Genomic DNA, 16685 nt, shown 5'->3' on the forward strand with positions numbered 1-16685 from the left:
TGAGGAGGAACTTCTTCCCTCTGAGGGTGACGGAGCACTGGAACAGGCTGCCCAGGGAGGTTGTGGAGTCTCCTTCTCTGGAGATATTCAAGACCCGCCTGGACAAGGTCCTGTGCAGCCTGCTGTTGGTGACCCTGCTTATGCGGGGGGGTTGGACTAGATGACCCACAGAGGTCCCTTCCAACCCCTACTATTCTGTGATTCTGTGATTAAGTTTTAACAATACCTTTGCAAAGATGTGCATTCTTGGTCATAGTAGGGTATGTAAATGGGCCATAGGAAAAACGGCCAGGCTCATCTACTCTAAGTAACATTTTGACATTATCATGAATCAAAGTGGGCTAGGTGGATAACTGGTCTGGCCTAGCAAAGCATTTCTTGTGTTTTGATGTTGGTCGGTTGTTGCCTCATGCGGAGCAGAGCTGGTAGTTTGAGACTTGTTTTGGACAGTGAAGGCGTAGTTTGCTGTACGGTAACACAGTGATGTTACCCTAACCTTTGCTTTTTATTTTCGACCGTTTACTTCAACTTTTTTGTTAAACGGTAATTATTAAGAAAATTTAGAAAGCTTCTCTGAAAAAGATGATAATAAATAATGCATAGTTGTTTTATGTGGGTGGTTTGAAGACCTTTTTAGACATGTTGCTTACTTTAAAAAAAGTATTAGTTAGCATATGGTTTATTTTTTCCAGCTGTCTTTGTGGGGGATGAAGGGAAGAGAGCAGAGGGCATTACACGGTAATACAGAAAGTGTTGAACCAGAAGAAAATGAAAGTGATGAAGAACAGCTTCAGCTAGTACAAATCAAGAACTATCCAAGTTTTCTTGTGCTGTCCCCCCTTTTTTTTCTCCCAAATGGATTCCTCTGAATGGTATTAGAATCCCTTCCTTGTGTAGCACTGAGCCCTCTAAGCATCTGCTTGGCTGTATTTTGGATATGTTCATTTGTACCTCCTAAACACAACATGTTGCTCTTAAAACATAAAGGCTAGCTGTGTTTTTAAGGTACATCTGTATATGTTATTTATTGGAACAAAGATGTATTATTCTGTTCTTTAACATTTTGTTGTCTTGTTGTAGTCTAAGAAATTTCTGTTTTAAAGGCAAAAATGTCACAGGTTAAACAAGTGGGACTTCTAGCTGCTGGATGTCAGCCATGGAACAAGGATGTGTGTGCCGCTAGTGGGGACAGATTTGCCTACTGTGCTACTCTTGCTATTTATATTTATCAGGTAAGATTATTTTTATTTAACAGACTGGTTACATTTTTACATTGTTGTCAGCCTTGCTTTGAACCGTTTCAATGTTTCTGCAATGCTTTTGGAAGTAATGATTGCTACTGAGATGATGTCTATGTAAAGCTCAGTCTTACAATAAGGATATTCTTTCCAAATTGTTTTTTCTCCTTGTTACAGCTAGTGCAAAAGATTGATGTAAACTTTATATTTGAAGTTGTACGTGTCAGGAATTACTCTTAACAGACAGGCTCTCAATCCAGCAAACACTTGAGATCAATGAAGTGTGGTGACAGAAGAGCAGTTTCTGAGAGAGAAATGAAGCAATTCCATGGTTTCATTTGAAGCTGTAGTGCAGAAGTAGTCTTTTGAAGTAGTTTAATCCACTTGGCAAAGTTGTGGATTCAGTGGCCTACCTTTCTTTGATTTGGAACAAGTTATTAATTCGTTTATGAACTGCTCAGCGCTGTGGTCTTCTGAAGTTCACAGTTACTATACAGCAACACCTGAGGAAAAAAATAGAAATGCTGTGATGTGGAATTTTCAGATTGAGAAATGTCAGGCAATAAAGGATGTGCTTATTTTAACTTCATGAGTTGTACCACTAGTAGGATTAAAATAAAATTTACTGTGTCGGGTTTGGGCATTTGATTTTTTTTTAAACTGTACTAAGTGATTTAAGAAATGAAAAGGATTTCAACTCGTTTTCATATTCTATCCTGTTTAACCCCTTGCAGATTACTAAATTATTGATACCATCCCTACAAATTAAGCATTTTAGGATTGAGTGCCAGTATTGATGGAATATAATAGTTTACAAGTGAAAAGAGGATAGACTATGTAAATACTGATTGGGGTAACGGAGTATTTGACAACTTTTCTATCCAAGTCAATGTACAAGAGTTATTGTATGAGTTTATTGAGAGGTTGTCGTATACTGACATTTTTTAAATCCACTATAAATTAATCTGTAAGTCTAATACTGTTATATGAACTACTCTCCAACCCAATAGTACTTAAAGTGTGTTTACAATATACATATTTCTAAAAGGAATTTTACTTTTTGTTTAGCTGGATCACCGATACAATGAATTCAAGCTCCGAGCAATCATGTCTGAGCATAAGAAGACGATCACAGCCATATCTTGGTGTCCCCACAATCCTGACATGTTTGCAAGTGCCAGTGCAGACAGCTTAGTGATTATCTGGAATGTGACTGAACAGAAAGTTGTGGCCAAGCTGGACAATACGAAAGGTATTTCAGATGTGGAGGTCTGTTTGATCTGTTTTCATCCACAGGTGTCAGAAATCCTTGATGTAGAGTAAATTCCAAGCAGTTGGTGGGCCGGAAGTTGAACAATTGCATAACACAATATTCTTGTCAGATTTGTTGCAGTTCATTTTGGAAAATAATGATGGTGTGTTGGAGTAAATTGCTCTGAACTGTCTAGTAATTGGTAAAGAAAGAGGTTATTCTTTTTTCTAAAGTACTTGACCAATTCAGGAATTTGCTGTGCCATTGGTTTTTTGTTGAGAAGGAAAAAACCCAATTTTTTCCATCACTGTATTAAAGGATAAGTAAATAAGTTTTAAATCTTGTGTGTTTTCATGATAGCTTTGTGGAAGTGAAAGCAAATTGAATGTAGTCTCTAACATATTCAAGTATAAATTATCAGTGAATTGGAAAAACAGTTTTTGTTTAAATACCCTAGTGTGTGTCTACCTCCATCTTCTCTTAGGACTTGAAAGTCCTGGTTAGGAGATTGTAATAAAAGTCTAGGGGGTTAAAAGTCTGTCTCTGTCACCTTTCACTGCCCGGTTCTGATTCATTCCCTGCAGTCAAAACCACTACCTATATTTCTGTTCTTACAGTCAATCTCTGAAAGGTGTCTTTCACTCATACGTTTGCATTCTTGGAAAACAGGTACAACCCAAGAACAGTCAGTATCTCAGGATCTTCTAAGACATTTCAGGACCCCCTACTCTGTTCTTTCCAGAGCAGTTAGGATACCTCTGTACATCTTGCACATCTTGCATATCCTGCAATGTGAATAAGTAGGAAAAAAACACATTGATTTGATCTATTCTAAAAGGAATATTTTATCAGATTATGCATTAATATAAAAACTGATATTTTTTTCAATACATTGCTTGTTTAAACAACTACTTCAGCCAAAGATTATGTGTGAAAGAAGTATTGTTACTATTTTAAACTTTTTGAAAGCTAATTTAGGGTAATATCTTTAAAACTCCTATTAATTCTGCTTTTACTCTCTTTGACACTGCCATATTAAAGTGTCTAAATACAGTTTTGAATTTTCAGCTTGAGGGGTTCGTCTCACCATCATTTATTCCTTCAGACATGCACTATTAAATTATGAGAATAATGAGGGCTGGAGATGTTGAGGTCAAAATCCTTAAACTGAAATACCTACAGTTAGGTGTTAGACAACTGAATTAAAAATGTCATATATCCAGAAGGAAGCTGTTAGAGTTCCTTTTGATTAAGAGCTAGCTTTCCAGTTTTGTCACAAACATCTGCCTCTGTTATATTTATCTCTAAATTAAATTTTGTTGTGTTTTGCAAAAATAGACATTTTAAATTTTTCAGTATTTTACCAGCTTGATAGCAAATAGCTTGCAGTAAAACATAATGGTGAGTGGAACTGTGAATTAATGGATGTATTGTTTACAGGATCAGGCTTATCCTCTTTCATGTGTGTGATTGTCTTTGGCACTAATGAAGTATAGGTATCATAAAATACAGCCCATCGAAGCAGTATTAAAATAATTTTGGAAATAATTCTACTTCCTGCCTGTGGATATGTGTAATTTCCATTTACACCAGCAGATGTTCCCGCAGTTACCTAAATTTCAGTCTAATCATTTTTATGTAGAAGAATAACTATTTCTACAGATTCTCAGACAATTGCTGATACTTGGTCAAGCAATAATACACTGAATTTCATATCATATCATGGTTCTTACAAGGTTTACCTGTATGTTTCAGGAGTTCCTGTGTCACTTAGCTGGTGCTGGAATACAGGTGATGCAGTTGCATTTGTGTCCCACAGAGGTCCGCTGTACATTTGGACTATCTCAGGACCTGACAGCGGGGTGACTGTACATAGAGAAGCACACAGTTTCTTGTCAGATATCAGTCTGTTTAGATGGCATCCAAAGAAAAAAGGAAAAGTAGTGTTTGGACATACTGATGGAAGCCTGTCTATTTTTCAGCCAGGTAAAAACCAATATGGTGAAACATCTATTTATGTATATGTATTATTTTTGTATCTGTATATGTGTGCAAATCTACTTTTTTTTCATTTAGTATTCATAACATATGTACATATATAAAGCTTGTTCTTAGTTCATAGTATTCCTACTCCTTCCATATCACAAAAGTATGTTTTCTTAGATAAAGCGTGCAGAGCATTTTCTTTGTATCGTCTCCCTTTTGTGATCAAGATAACGTTGCAATTTTCAACAAGTACAATAAACTGTTTTTTTAGGGAATGATAGCGGCCATGATGTTCTGCTGAACTATATTTCCCAGAAAGCTGGTTCTTCTGAGTGGACTGACTTGAATCTTTTGCTTAGTCTCTTACTTTGCTTGCATTTGTTCTAGAGCCCCCTGCTCCGTATTCTGGAGTGCTCTGCATTTTTGTAGGTAGAATATCATGTCATGCTTCATATTATCTTCTTATTCTGTTTTATCAAAGACTATATGGGAAAATATTTATCTCATTATGTCTGAAATCCATCGAGCACATTAGTGCAGATGTTATAAATGGTCCAGTACTCTGCTAATGAAGGTATCTTGCTGATAAACTCCGTTGAAGCTAAAATTCAGCTCTCTCTCATAAATAATTTTCTGCAGAGACAGATATCTGTATTAGCTAGACTGTTTCAGGTTTTTTTTCTGGTTAGTTCTTTGTCCTCCAGTGAAAACGTGATTTTCAACTTTGTAAGAAAATTGTTCTTTAAATAATGGAACATGATACTGTGTAAAATTAACGCAACAGCCATGCAAAATTTATTCTGCTTCGGTTCATTCTACTAAGTTGTCACTCAGGATGTCACAGAGAATATATTCCCTTGCTTCAGTAGTGCTGACTGAATTACTATTGACATTGAGAAGAGAAAATCTGTTTTAGTATTATAACCTCTAAATATGTGTTGAACTGAGACTTTTTATGAGGTTTGTCTAGAATTATTTGAATATGAAAATAGAAATAATGGGAAAAGGATTTAAAATGTCAACATATTTTTCTGCATCTGCAAATATATCAGCCAAAAAAGCTAGCAGCAGTTGCAGTTTTGGATGTAATATGATTCAGTTTGCTATAAAAACTTATTTATTGAAAATTATCCATTACTGCTGGGGAAAAACCTACTTCCATCACCTTCAAATTGAGTTTAGGTTATCACAGAAATTTTGCCTGTCTCTATATTTGGGGTAGTTTTCATTATTATTGTAATATTATACATACTTATTAAGTTCATTTTAAAATAAAAATAAATTAACCATGACATTTGTTTCCTGTTCTTAACTTATATAAGATTCTTCGTTTCCAACAGAGAAATAGTTGAAAGTTTATACATAGGTGAAAATCTTTTCCAGAAATCTTTCTCTGAAAGTCCAGGATTCAAGTGGTGCGGTTTACTTCCAAGTAATAAATTCTTTGGAATTTAAAAAAGAATTTTGCACTTTGGCTTTTAGAAATGAACTTTTCAGGTTTTTGTTTTTAAACTGTTTAGAATTTCACTTTCTCAAAATTAGTCAAGAAAGCAGTACACTTTCAGTTGGAGCATATTAAGAGTTTTTTAAACATGAACACACTTCTTTTAATGAAATGCATGTGAAAAACTTTTTAGTCAGTTAGTATTTTTATTTGATTTTATGTAACAAAAATCACTGATCTGCAAATGTCTACTTACAGATTAACTGTCAGAACTGAGTAGCAAATTTTACTATGTGGGATAAATTAGTACAACAAATTTATATGCATTCAAGAGTAACCACTAATTGAAATACCATAGAGCTGCCATTCAAAGCCCAGACTGGCATGCTGTAAGAAATTTTAATATTTTAATTCAAAGGATTATATTCTTATAATTAAGACAATTACATTGGAGCCATCATAATGACTTTGAGAGAATGCAGACCAGTGTTAGTTTTCTTTTAACTTGCTTTTTTTAAACTATTAGGATTAAGAATTTATTTAGATAAAAACGTAGGTGTGTTTAAGAATAGATCTCAAAAATTTTGGTGAACTGATTAATTCATTAAAACGTGTTTCAAGGTTAGGTAATATTGAAAAATAGATTGTATCATTGATTGTATGACTATAAGTACCATTAGCGTACTGTGGTTACGCTTTCATAAGTCACTTTAATATGTCTTAACATTCAGATATAATTGAAAATGTAGGCTATCCAAGTGATCTGTTTTATCAACTGCAGGTTTCTAGTTTGCAGTTTATAGTAAAAATTCATCTGCCGTCTGTAATTGGTAGCTTTTAAAAAATAACAATACTTAGAAGAAAGCGGTATCAATAGGATGCATATAGGCCCTCTATTTAAAAAGAAAAAAAAGGGGAGAGAAGGGGCACAAAGAATTGGTACTTTTCAATAAGGAATAGAAAGCTAATATTTTGTGTAGAGATCCAAGTTCAACTCTCATCTACCTCATGTCAGAATGTGTACAATGACTTGTTACTGGACCAGAACTTGGTTTGTTACCAAGTGAAATCAATTTATAAAAAACAAACAAACAAACAAACACCCCCTCCCCCCAAAAAAAATAAAAAGAAATACAAAACCAAAATAAAATGAAAAACAACCAAAAACCTATTCCTTACTTCTAAAGGTTTCAGTCCTTTTGTGGGGTACCCTAGAAAGCACTGCCTTGAGAGAACCTGGACATGGACAAGTTCCTGTTAATGGCTTGGAAGCTGGGTGTGATTGACTCCTCCAAGGCTGTAGTCTTTCTGTTGAAGTGTGAGTCACTGCTGCATAATTAGCAGACTACTCAACTTTTTTTCATTATTGTTATCTATGTAGGTTTTTCTCTTGTGGTTGTACTTTCTTTTCATTAACTCCAGACTATCCATTAATGTAGAAGAGCAATTAGGGTGAAAAAAAAATACACAAGGATTTAAGATTTGTACCCTATTTTTAAAGACATAGTGCAGTCTTGTAGAGTGAAATGTTCTGTACTAGTTTACCTTTCTTTTGTTCTCAAAAGAAGCACAGCTTCCTTAAATGACCTGTGATTCAGTTCCATGATTCACACTGCTGATGTTGTCTTTTAATGGAAAATAAAATTTAACAGTTAGGGTTTCCATGAGCTTTGCTTCCGAACTCTGGTGAAACCCAGGTGAAACTGAATAGCTCCTAGACATCCGTGCTCCCCCACCAGCTGATTGTGCTTTCTTGGGACTGAAGTGTTTGAACATGACTGGACTTGTTGCCTTTAGTTCTTGTAAAGCTAACTGAAAAATGACAATTCTGCTTTGTTGTCAGTTCTTGGTTTTCATTTGAATGTCAGTTTTCATTCAACAAAAATTCTGAAGTGTAAGCAGGGACCATTGTTAAAGACGGTGGGAATCCCAAAGTTTTGGGCAAATTTAAAGCAGTTATCTGATGATATTTCTAATGTTACTCCTGATGCTTCAAAAGAGACAACTGCACTTCTGCAGTTGTCTTGAATACAAACGTACATGGAATGGAGAAATAAGTCTCTGCTGTTAATTGTTGTGCAGCCTTAAATTATTTCCCCCATTTCTGGTAATTGAGTTACAGAGTTACCCTAGATATAATGTGCACTAATAGCATTTTCACTAGAAAATCATAATGAGAGTTATTTTAATATTCAGAAAGTTCCCCAGTAAACAAAAACTTTTCAGCATTTTTTTTTTAGTATGTATCAAATAGGGTTTGCTCTGCATTAATCATTAAGGAATATAAGTAGGTCTTGGCATTTATCATAATATGACAAATTAATTGTATTCTTCATATTCAAAATTGAAAATTAGATTAAAAACTGAATAATGGAAGAAGCCAATTCATTATTTCTAGAAAAGGGGTACAAAATTAGTTTGTTTTTCTAATACAAGATCACAACTTCAAAAATACAGATCTGTGTTGTTAATTGTTTGTTTGGATTGTACACTGTCTTATAAAACTAAGAGCCAGCTCTCCGTAAAAACAAAAAGTGGGAAGCAAACATGATGTTAAAAATTATGATTCCAAATAATATGGATCATCAAGTGAAATATGTCTTCTGTTATGCAGGTGTCAAATTAGGTATTTAAGTGCCTGTTCTGGCTTCAAAATCTATGAATGCTTCATGATTGAACACATAGTTTTGAAGAAGAAAAAAAATCTAGAGGCAGTTGTTCATAAACAGTTTTTTGGCTGCTACAGGTTTTTTTTTTCTAGTTCATACTGCTTTTACTTTGCCTGTATTTACTGTGGTGTGCAGATTTACTTAAATAACTTTTAGGCTTTTACTCATGGAAATTGTTAGGAGAATGTATATAATTTAACATACTGGTTTTTGGTATAAAATGATGTTAATAAACCTGGCAGCTGTTTCTATTGCCTGCTGTCTTAAAAAGAAAATTGGATCTGATGGAGCCAGAACTACTTTAAGTCAAAAACTGCAAAACCAGCTTCATTCATTTCACTGGTGCGGACAGTAAAGCAGACTGCTACAGATTTCAGGGAGAGACAATAATTATGTTTCCAAACCTTGTAACTATTGAAAGGTTATACTTGATTTCATTTTGAAATAATCTGTTTTCTTGTGCTCTTCAAGGTTCTAAAAATCAGAAACACGTCCTAAGACCAGAGTCTCTTGAAGGAACAGATGAAGAGGATCCAGTTACAGCGCTGGAGTGGGACCCCTTGTCAACTGACTACCTTCTTGTTGCAAACTTACATAATGGTATTCGACTAGTTGATTCTGAATCTCTGTCCTGTATCACAACTTTTAATTTTCCCAGTGCAGCGGCATCTGTTCAGTGTTTAGCCTGGGTTTCTAGTGCACCTGGAATGTTTATAACTGGAGGTAAGCCTTTTATTTCCTGATTTATGCAAAGGTAATAAATACAGGACTGAGTCTTCAAAACTGATACTTCAAGACTGATCTTTCTGTTTCTTAACATTTCTACAAATAAAAACATACATGCATTTTACAAAAATTACATAAAGCTGTAGACAAGAGCAGAAAACTACACTGAGCCATTTTTACTTATGTTGTTTTTGTTGGGTACATAAACCAGTGACCTCAAACTATTTTTTATACTAAATATTTTCCTCACGCACACTTCAGCAACAAATGAGTTACTTTGGAATAGGAGTAAAAATGCATTGTACTAGTGGATGTCACTTCTTGCCCCCCTGCTTTTCTTAATTTTTAGAAGGATTTAAAAAAAAAAAAAAGTCTGTTTCCTGCCTCTTTTCTACACCATAGACATTAGTGCTCAGGTTAAAGAACTAATGAATAACGGAAGTGAGACTGCGAATATATTATAATGAGAGAGGTTTCATTGAGTTTATCTACTGAAGTTTAAATAACGAATGCTAATAATTATTGTTGTTAACAGTGATATTATCATGGAGATGACAGTGTCTGCTTATAAAATTCTTCTTAGCATTCTGAGTTTAATTCGTTGTATTTTTGCTTAAAACAATTGTTAAATCACATAGCTCTGTGTACAGTAAAAAAGAGAAAAATAAATTTAAAAAAATGCTTTTGTATGTTTTTTTTTTTAAACCTCAGATTCTCAGGTTGGTGTGTTACGTATTTGGAATGTTTCACGTACAACACCTATAGATAATTTTAAATTGAAGAAAACTGGTTTTCATGGTTTGCATGTGCTAAGTTCTCCTCCTAAGAAAAAGTGTAAGTATAATTTTGATTGTTATTCATTGCAGTGGCTGCAAGTTAAGAAAATCTTGTTTGTGAATCTTATTATATCCGAGTTGATCTCTGTAAGTTTGTCAACTCCATGGTTCTTAATTCAACAAAGTATCTTCTAGTGCCAGTGGACTAGACAAATGTGTAAAGGATCAAGCACTTTATAAGGTCTTTCTTTAGTAGGCCAGGCTTCATACAGGAATTCTCCATTTATTTTGTTTTTAGTCTCATTGAAATACAAAGTATTTTACTCTGTAGAATTGTTACTTGTTATTAAATGAAAAAAACTAAATAATAATCTGTTTCTGTCTTTTGCTTTTTTTTGTTAAGCATGTTCATCACATTATCCTACTAAAAATCACCATACATCCTCAACAAGTGAGGCTGTTCCTCCTCCAACTTTTTCCCCAAACCAAGCATTTTCTCTTCCTCCTGGTCACGCTGTCTGTTGCTTCATGGATGGTGGAGTGGGACTTTATGACATGGGAGCCAAGAAGTGGGATTTCCTTAGAGATTTGGTACGTTTCATTTCTTGTCATTGCAATGAGAGTTTATTTGCCTTGTACACTTCCTTCTAACAGCAAAAAACAGAGAATGAAGTCTTCGCAGCACTGTGAAACAGTTTCTTTCATTGAAAAGCGTCTAAATTTGTAGGAAACAAAATGACAGTTCTGAAGTGGAAAGTTATTCTTTCTTGTAAAAAGAATTAATCCTGTTGGAAGTATTCTGGCAGTTTTCATCCTGAAATAAATACTTAAGGGCTTGTTTTGTTTTTGTTTTTTTAAACTGAAATTTAATTTTATGTACTTCTCTGAAATATTATCTGGAGGGTTTTCTGTAATCCAGAATAAAAGTTCTGGTCAAATCAGAGAGAAAATATATGCAACTCAGGTCGTGAGGTCACTCAGTTTAGAATGACAAAGACTGAATTACGAAGTCTTCTTTGAAGCAGAAGTTCAAAACCGGTTTATCACAGATTAGTTGAGTTTCTTCTTCACTGGACTTTTGGCTGTTCTTGAGGATTTTTCTCTTTTCCTCTTTCCCTGTTCCCTTTTCACTGGAAAAACTTGAATAATTTTCAGCTGTACTCCCACCTGCATTTGAATAGAGGCTGCTGGATGGGGTTTTTTCCACTTTTAATGGGTTTGGTCCTGTAAAGCAACTGAGGCTTAAAAAACATATCTTACATATTATCTGTTTCTCATGTATGTATCAAGTTAATTTCTACGGATGCATGTCTTAGAAAACAAGCAACTGACATGTGAAATTTCTAATGTATTAAAGTTTAAACTACAATAGAGCATAGATTGTATTTAGAACATAGAAAGCCCAATGAAATACTAGAAAATTTGCAGAACGTGATCAAAATACAAAGCTTTATTCTTTTAGTCAGATACTTTTTACTTAAAGGACAAAATTATTTCTGTTTTAAAAAATTAATTTTTCTGTGGGTTTTTTTTTAGCTTAACTTTTTAAATTCTATTTTTTAACAACTCGATTTCAATGGAAAATGCTAACATGTCCCTGGTATTGCATCATCCTGTTGTTCCAAGGCAGAATTCTTCTGTCTTTAATAACGATCTATGAAAGGGAGAAGTGTTGTAGCCCAAGCTATTTTATGCCTTTTAATTTTGACTGATGAGCCATAACACACGAGTTTTTTGGAACTCATAATTGATCTGATAGGTTGTAATACAGTGTATTTTAGAGTTTGATCTGGAGTTGGACTTCTGAAAAAAATCAAATGTAATAAAAATGGATTAAATATTTGTTTCATTTAAGGGACATGTTGAGACCATCTTTGATTGCAAATTCAAACCTGATAACCCTGATCTTCTTGCTACAGCTTCATTTGATGGCACAATAAAAGTTTGGGATATAAATACTTTAACAGCGGTTTACACATCTCCTGGTAATGAGGGGGTTATTTATTCCCTTTCTTGGGCTCCAGGTAAGAACATTTTGTCTTAGGTCTAAATGTTCTTTGAATGAGTATTGACCAGGAGCAATTTGTATTTTATAAGTATTAGGTTTAGATAGAAGTGTATCTTATAAGGTTTAAATGTAACTGTTATCTGTGAAACCTGTAGAATTCAATGCTTCAGAGCTTATTGAGGCTTACCCTTATGAGGAATGATCTCAGTATTTCATACTGAGACAGAATAGAGGGAGGAATATCTCCAGAGCCTTTCTACCATTACATTATTGAGATGATGAAAAGGCTTTCTTTGCATGGGAAGCAGCTGATTAAATGAATCCGGATTCTATTTTGTGCTGAAAAAGTGGAACATATGTGTTTCGTTCTTTCTCTTCCTTCTTTGTGTAGGATTCTAATCACTGAAGAGCTCTGCTTTTACTTTATAAAAGTAGGGAGTACCTTTTCTGCAAAGCATCTACTTTTTCTTAGAGAAATCACTCAAGTCAGTGGGAGATTTTCTTCTTAAAACTGTTCTGCAACTGACTTGTGTGAACCTGGGAGTACATTTCAGATGGTTACTAATGTCAGTAGTTGATGATAGGTAGGCCTTCCTGTTATGTTTTAATTCTTTGGACAGTAGATGGATTTTTTAAAGTTTAAATAATTCAGCTCACTGCCTTTCTCCCATATGCTTTTAAACTCTAAGAAATAATAGTTGACAGGAAAAGAATACTGTGATAGGAAACAATGTCATTTGCATATGTGAAATGAATATGCACTGCTTTTATTTCAAAGAGTCTCTTGCACCTTGTTCCTCTTCGCAGATAATTTGTCTTGCTATATGGAAATTATGGCAATATGAAGTATGGTATTTTGTGTTATTTTGTTTTGAAATTTAAATTCAGTTTGTAGTAGTATCTCACATTGAGAGAACACTTTGTTCACTGGGGGTTGATTTTCAAGTCTTGTATTCTGATTTCTTTTTAAAAAGTAAATGTAAGGTAATTGGAAACACGTGCTTCAGTTCCTCACCATCATGTTCAAAAGTTCCTATCAATATCAGACGGAACTTTTCCTGCTCTTTCACATCCCTTACTCCTAGAGAGTTCCTCCTCACCTTGTACTATCATTTATCTTTCTCTTGGACTGTTCGGTGGATGAAGAATTGGTTGGATCGTCGCATACAGAGGATAATGGTCTTCAGCTCAATGTCCAGATGGAGATCAGTAATGAATGATGTCCCTCAGGGGTCCATATCGGGACCAGTACTGTTTAATATCTTCATCAGTGACATGGACAGTGGGATCAAGTGCACCCTCAGCAAGTTTGCAGATGACACCAAGCTGAGTGGTGCAGTCAACATTCCTGAGGGTTGGGATGCCATGCAGAGGGACCTCGACAAGCTGGAGAACTGGGCCCTTATGAACCTCATGAGGTTCAACAAGGCCAAGTGCAAGGTCCTGCACATGAGTCGGGGCAACCCCAGGTATCAACACAGGCTGGGGGATGAAGGGATTTAGAGCAGCCCTGAGGAGAAGGACTTGGGGTTGCTGGTGAAGGAGAACCTGGACATGAGGCAACAATGTGTGCTCGCAGCCCAGAAGGCCAACCGTACCCTGGGCTGCATCCCCAGCAACGTGGCCAGCAGGTTGGGGGAGGGGATTCTGCCCCTCTGCTCCGCTCTGGTGAGACCCCACCAGGAGTCTTGCATCCAGCTCTGGAGCCCTCAGCACAGGAAAGGCAGGGATCTGTTGGAGTGGGACCAGAGGTGGCCACAAAGATGATCTGAGGGCTGGAACACCTCTCCTATGAGGAAAGGCTGGGAGAGTTGGGGCTGTTCAGCCTGGAGAAGACAAGGCTCCAGGGAGGCCTTATTGCAGCCTTTCAGTACTTAAAGGAGGCTTCTAAGAAAGATGAAGACATGCTTTTTAGCAGGGCTTGTTGTGATAGAACAAGGGATAATGGTTTTAAACTAAGAGAGGGTAGATTTAGACTGGATATAAGGGGGAAATTTTTCACATTGAGGGTGGTGAAACACTGGCACAGGTTGCCCAGAGAGGTGGTCGATGCCCCATCCCGGGAAACATTCAGGGTCAGGTTGGGATGGGGCTCTGATCTAGTTGAAGATATCCTGGCTTACTGCAGGGGGTTTGGACTAGATGGCTTTTAAAGGTCCCTTCCAACCCAAACTATTCTGTGATTCTATGATCTTCATCCTTATATAATCCAGTGCATGCCACGATTTGTATTTGGTCTCAAAAGACCTTTGAACACAGTGATTACTCTCCCCCCCCATATCATTCTCCTACCTGAATCTTTTTCCATCTTATGTATGTGCCTTTCTAGATTCCTCTGGCATAGATTGCCTTTTCCACCTCTGAAGTGTGGTATAACAGTTAAAACTTATATATAAACGCACCATATAGCTATTTAGGAAAAGTATAGTTATATTGGGATAGAGGGTCACTGTGATGAGGAGAATTTGGTGGCTTTTGGATTAGGCCTGAGTTCAGTTTTCAAGTTCTCACTACGGAGTCATGTATTCAGATTTTCCACCTGGAGAGTACAGTTACAAATTCAAGTACATTGTTGATGGGCTTAGGTGTTGTAGTGGTGCAAGATTAAGAAAAAAAAAAGTACTGTTATATGTTCTGATTTGTCTCAGTATGTAGGGAATTTTAAAAGAAAATGCTCTAGTTGCTACAACTTTAAGCTTGAAACATTGAGATTATATCTTTTTCTCAGTTTGAGTCATATGCATCATGGACATTATATTATTGTCACCTTAACTGCAGGACTTTCAACAGGCATTGACAATACTTTTTGCAACAATACAACTTTAATTTCACTCTTTCCTCAGCGTAGGAATGTAGAAAAGCAGGTCAGGCTTTCGTTGAAATTGATATTTGTGACTTAGTATCAAATGCTGGCCTTAAACTATGAAAAACTCTTGTTTATGTGCCATTGGTGTCTTCTGTTTAGATTACCTTTCTTGAATTTAAAGTAGAAACGTATTAGTCAAACAGTATTGTGGTCTTATATTTATTATGAGATCTTACAAATATCTTTCCTTAAAGGAGATCTGAACTGCATAGCAGGTGCAACATCCAGAAATGGTGGCTTCATCTGGGATGTCCTGAAAGGCAAAATGATAACCAGATTCAGTGAGGTAAAATGAGATTACATCTGTTTTTGTCTATATGAAAAGTTACTCCCTCTAGTGTCAATAAATAAAGATGGGTCAAAGTTCATATGTTTTTAAAAGATGCTACAATATAAAAATCTATACAAAGAATTATGTGGGTGGCAGTTTACCTCTGAATCAGAAGTATTTTTACTTCCTCGGACTGGATTTGTGACATGAGAATGGTGAAGTGCCAGGTGGTCTCTGTTATCTTAAAATTGGTCCTGCTGATTCTGTCTTATACGTGTAAATGTATGTGGACATACAGACTTGAAACTGGGTATCAAAATGTAAAAATATGTTCTGTATTTTCAAACGTAAGGTCCAGAAAAAATTTTCAGTCCCTGAAGTTTAGACCAGTGACGCTCCATTCCACAGCACTCTAAAACAGTATGCCTTATTTAGGATCTTGCCTTGTATTACCTGAAATCTGTGCAGGCATTAGCAAGGCCTGAAACAGCAGCATAATTGTTATTGGCAGAAGGAGCTATTTAATACTATGTTGTATTATTCTATACTATTCGTGTATTCTTACTATATAGCTGTAATCTTCAGCTTATACAGACATAATAACTGTGGCACCTCCATCAGAGGATGAAGGATGCTCTTTAAGAAGACAGAGATGGAGGGGGCAGAAGACAAATGTACATACATACATTCAGGAATCTTGAGTTCTAACACTCAGAAGATTTGCACTTGTGCTACTAAACATCTTTTCTCAAACACTTGTGCTGATACACGTCCTGCTAAAGTTTTCACATACCACAATTATTCATGCCCGCTAACTTCGTTATATCAAGAAGTAGCTAAACTTTATTCAAGCTTCAGGTTTATATAGTTATGGGTTGCTCATTCTTCAACTTAACCCAGTTTTGTCTCTTGGGTCCTGGAGAGTATGGCAGTTTTACTGTCTCTCTTCTCAGTCCCAATTTTTTGGACTTAGATTCTCAGATATCCCAGTTATATTTGGGACTGATTATAACGTGGTTTTGTACAGTCTACTTTAATGGGAGTACAGGGCTGAAGCCCATAGGAGAATAAAATAAAAAAGATGAGTCAATAGATGAGAGAAAAAAGGGGTGAATTATTTCTTATTGATAGGTATTTTGCATTTTTTGAAGCATGGAAAGAATGGAATCTTCTGCATTGCCTGGAGTCATAAAGATTCCAAAAGAATAGCAACCTGCAGCGGTGATGGATTTTGGTGAGTGTTATTGGAAGAATAACAAAATTGCTAAATGCACTGTCAGTAAACTCTGACAGTGCTATCAGTGATTAATTTTAAAACTGTTTTTAGTGGCCGAAACTTGGATTATATTAATCTCCTGTACTTGTTAGGATATCTTTTTCATGATTTTAAGAAAATAATAAAGGACATGTTTGCAAAAGAAATAGTGTCCAAGGCACTCTAGTGAAACT

At 35.7% G+C, this 16685-nt stretch overlaps 1 protein-coding gene across 5 annotated transcripts in view; it reads left to right on the forward strand.

Annotated features, from left to right (window-relative positions):
• The window catches only part of WDR17 (WD repeat domain 17), a 65661-nt gene that overhangs the window by 21762 nt on the left and 27214 nt on the right, over nt 1-16685 (forward strand). For 3 of the 5 annotated variants that reach the window (XM_075421769.1, XM_075421766.1, XM_075421768.1), the window contains exons 2-10: nt 1104-1232; nt 2307-2490; nt 4246-4476; nt 9061-9312; nt 10027-10149; nt 10495-10682; nt 11947-12115; nt 15160-15251; nt 16388-16470. In XM_075421769.1, the coding sequence (XP_075277884.1) occupies nt 1110-1232; nt 2307-2490; nt 4246-4476; nt 9061-9312; nt 10027-10149; nt 10495-10682; nt 11947-12115; nt 15160-15251; nt 16388-16470 (1445 nt within the window). In that variant the 5' untranslated portion in view covers nt 1104-1109. Of the gene's footprint in view, nt 1-896; nt 1006-1103; nt 1233-2306; nt 2491-4245; nt 4477-9060; nt 9313-10026; nt 10150-10494; nt 10683-11946; nt 12116-15159; nt 15252-16387; nt 16471-16685 lie in introns of those variants that run through there. The other 2 variants (XM_075421770.1, XM_075421767.1) reach the window with 2 other exon arrangements.

Source organism: Opisthocomus hoazin, chromosome 5 (assembly GCF_030867145.1).
Source record: "Opisthocomus hoazin isolate bOpiHoa1 chromosome 5, bOpiHoa1.hap1, whole genome shotgun sequence".
Taxonomy (NCBI): Eukaryota; Metazoa; Chordata; class Aves; order Opisthocomiformes; family Opisthocomidae; genus Opisthocomus; species Opisthocomus hoazin.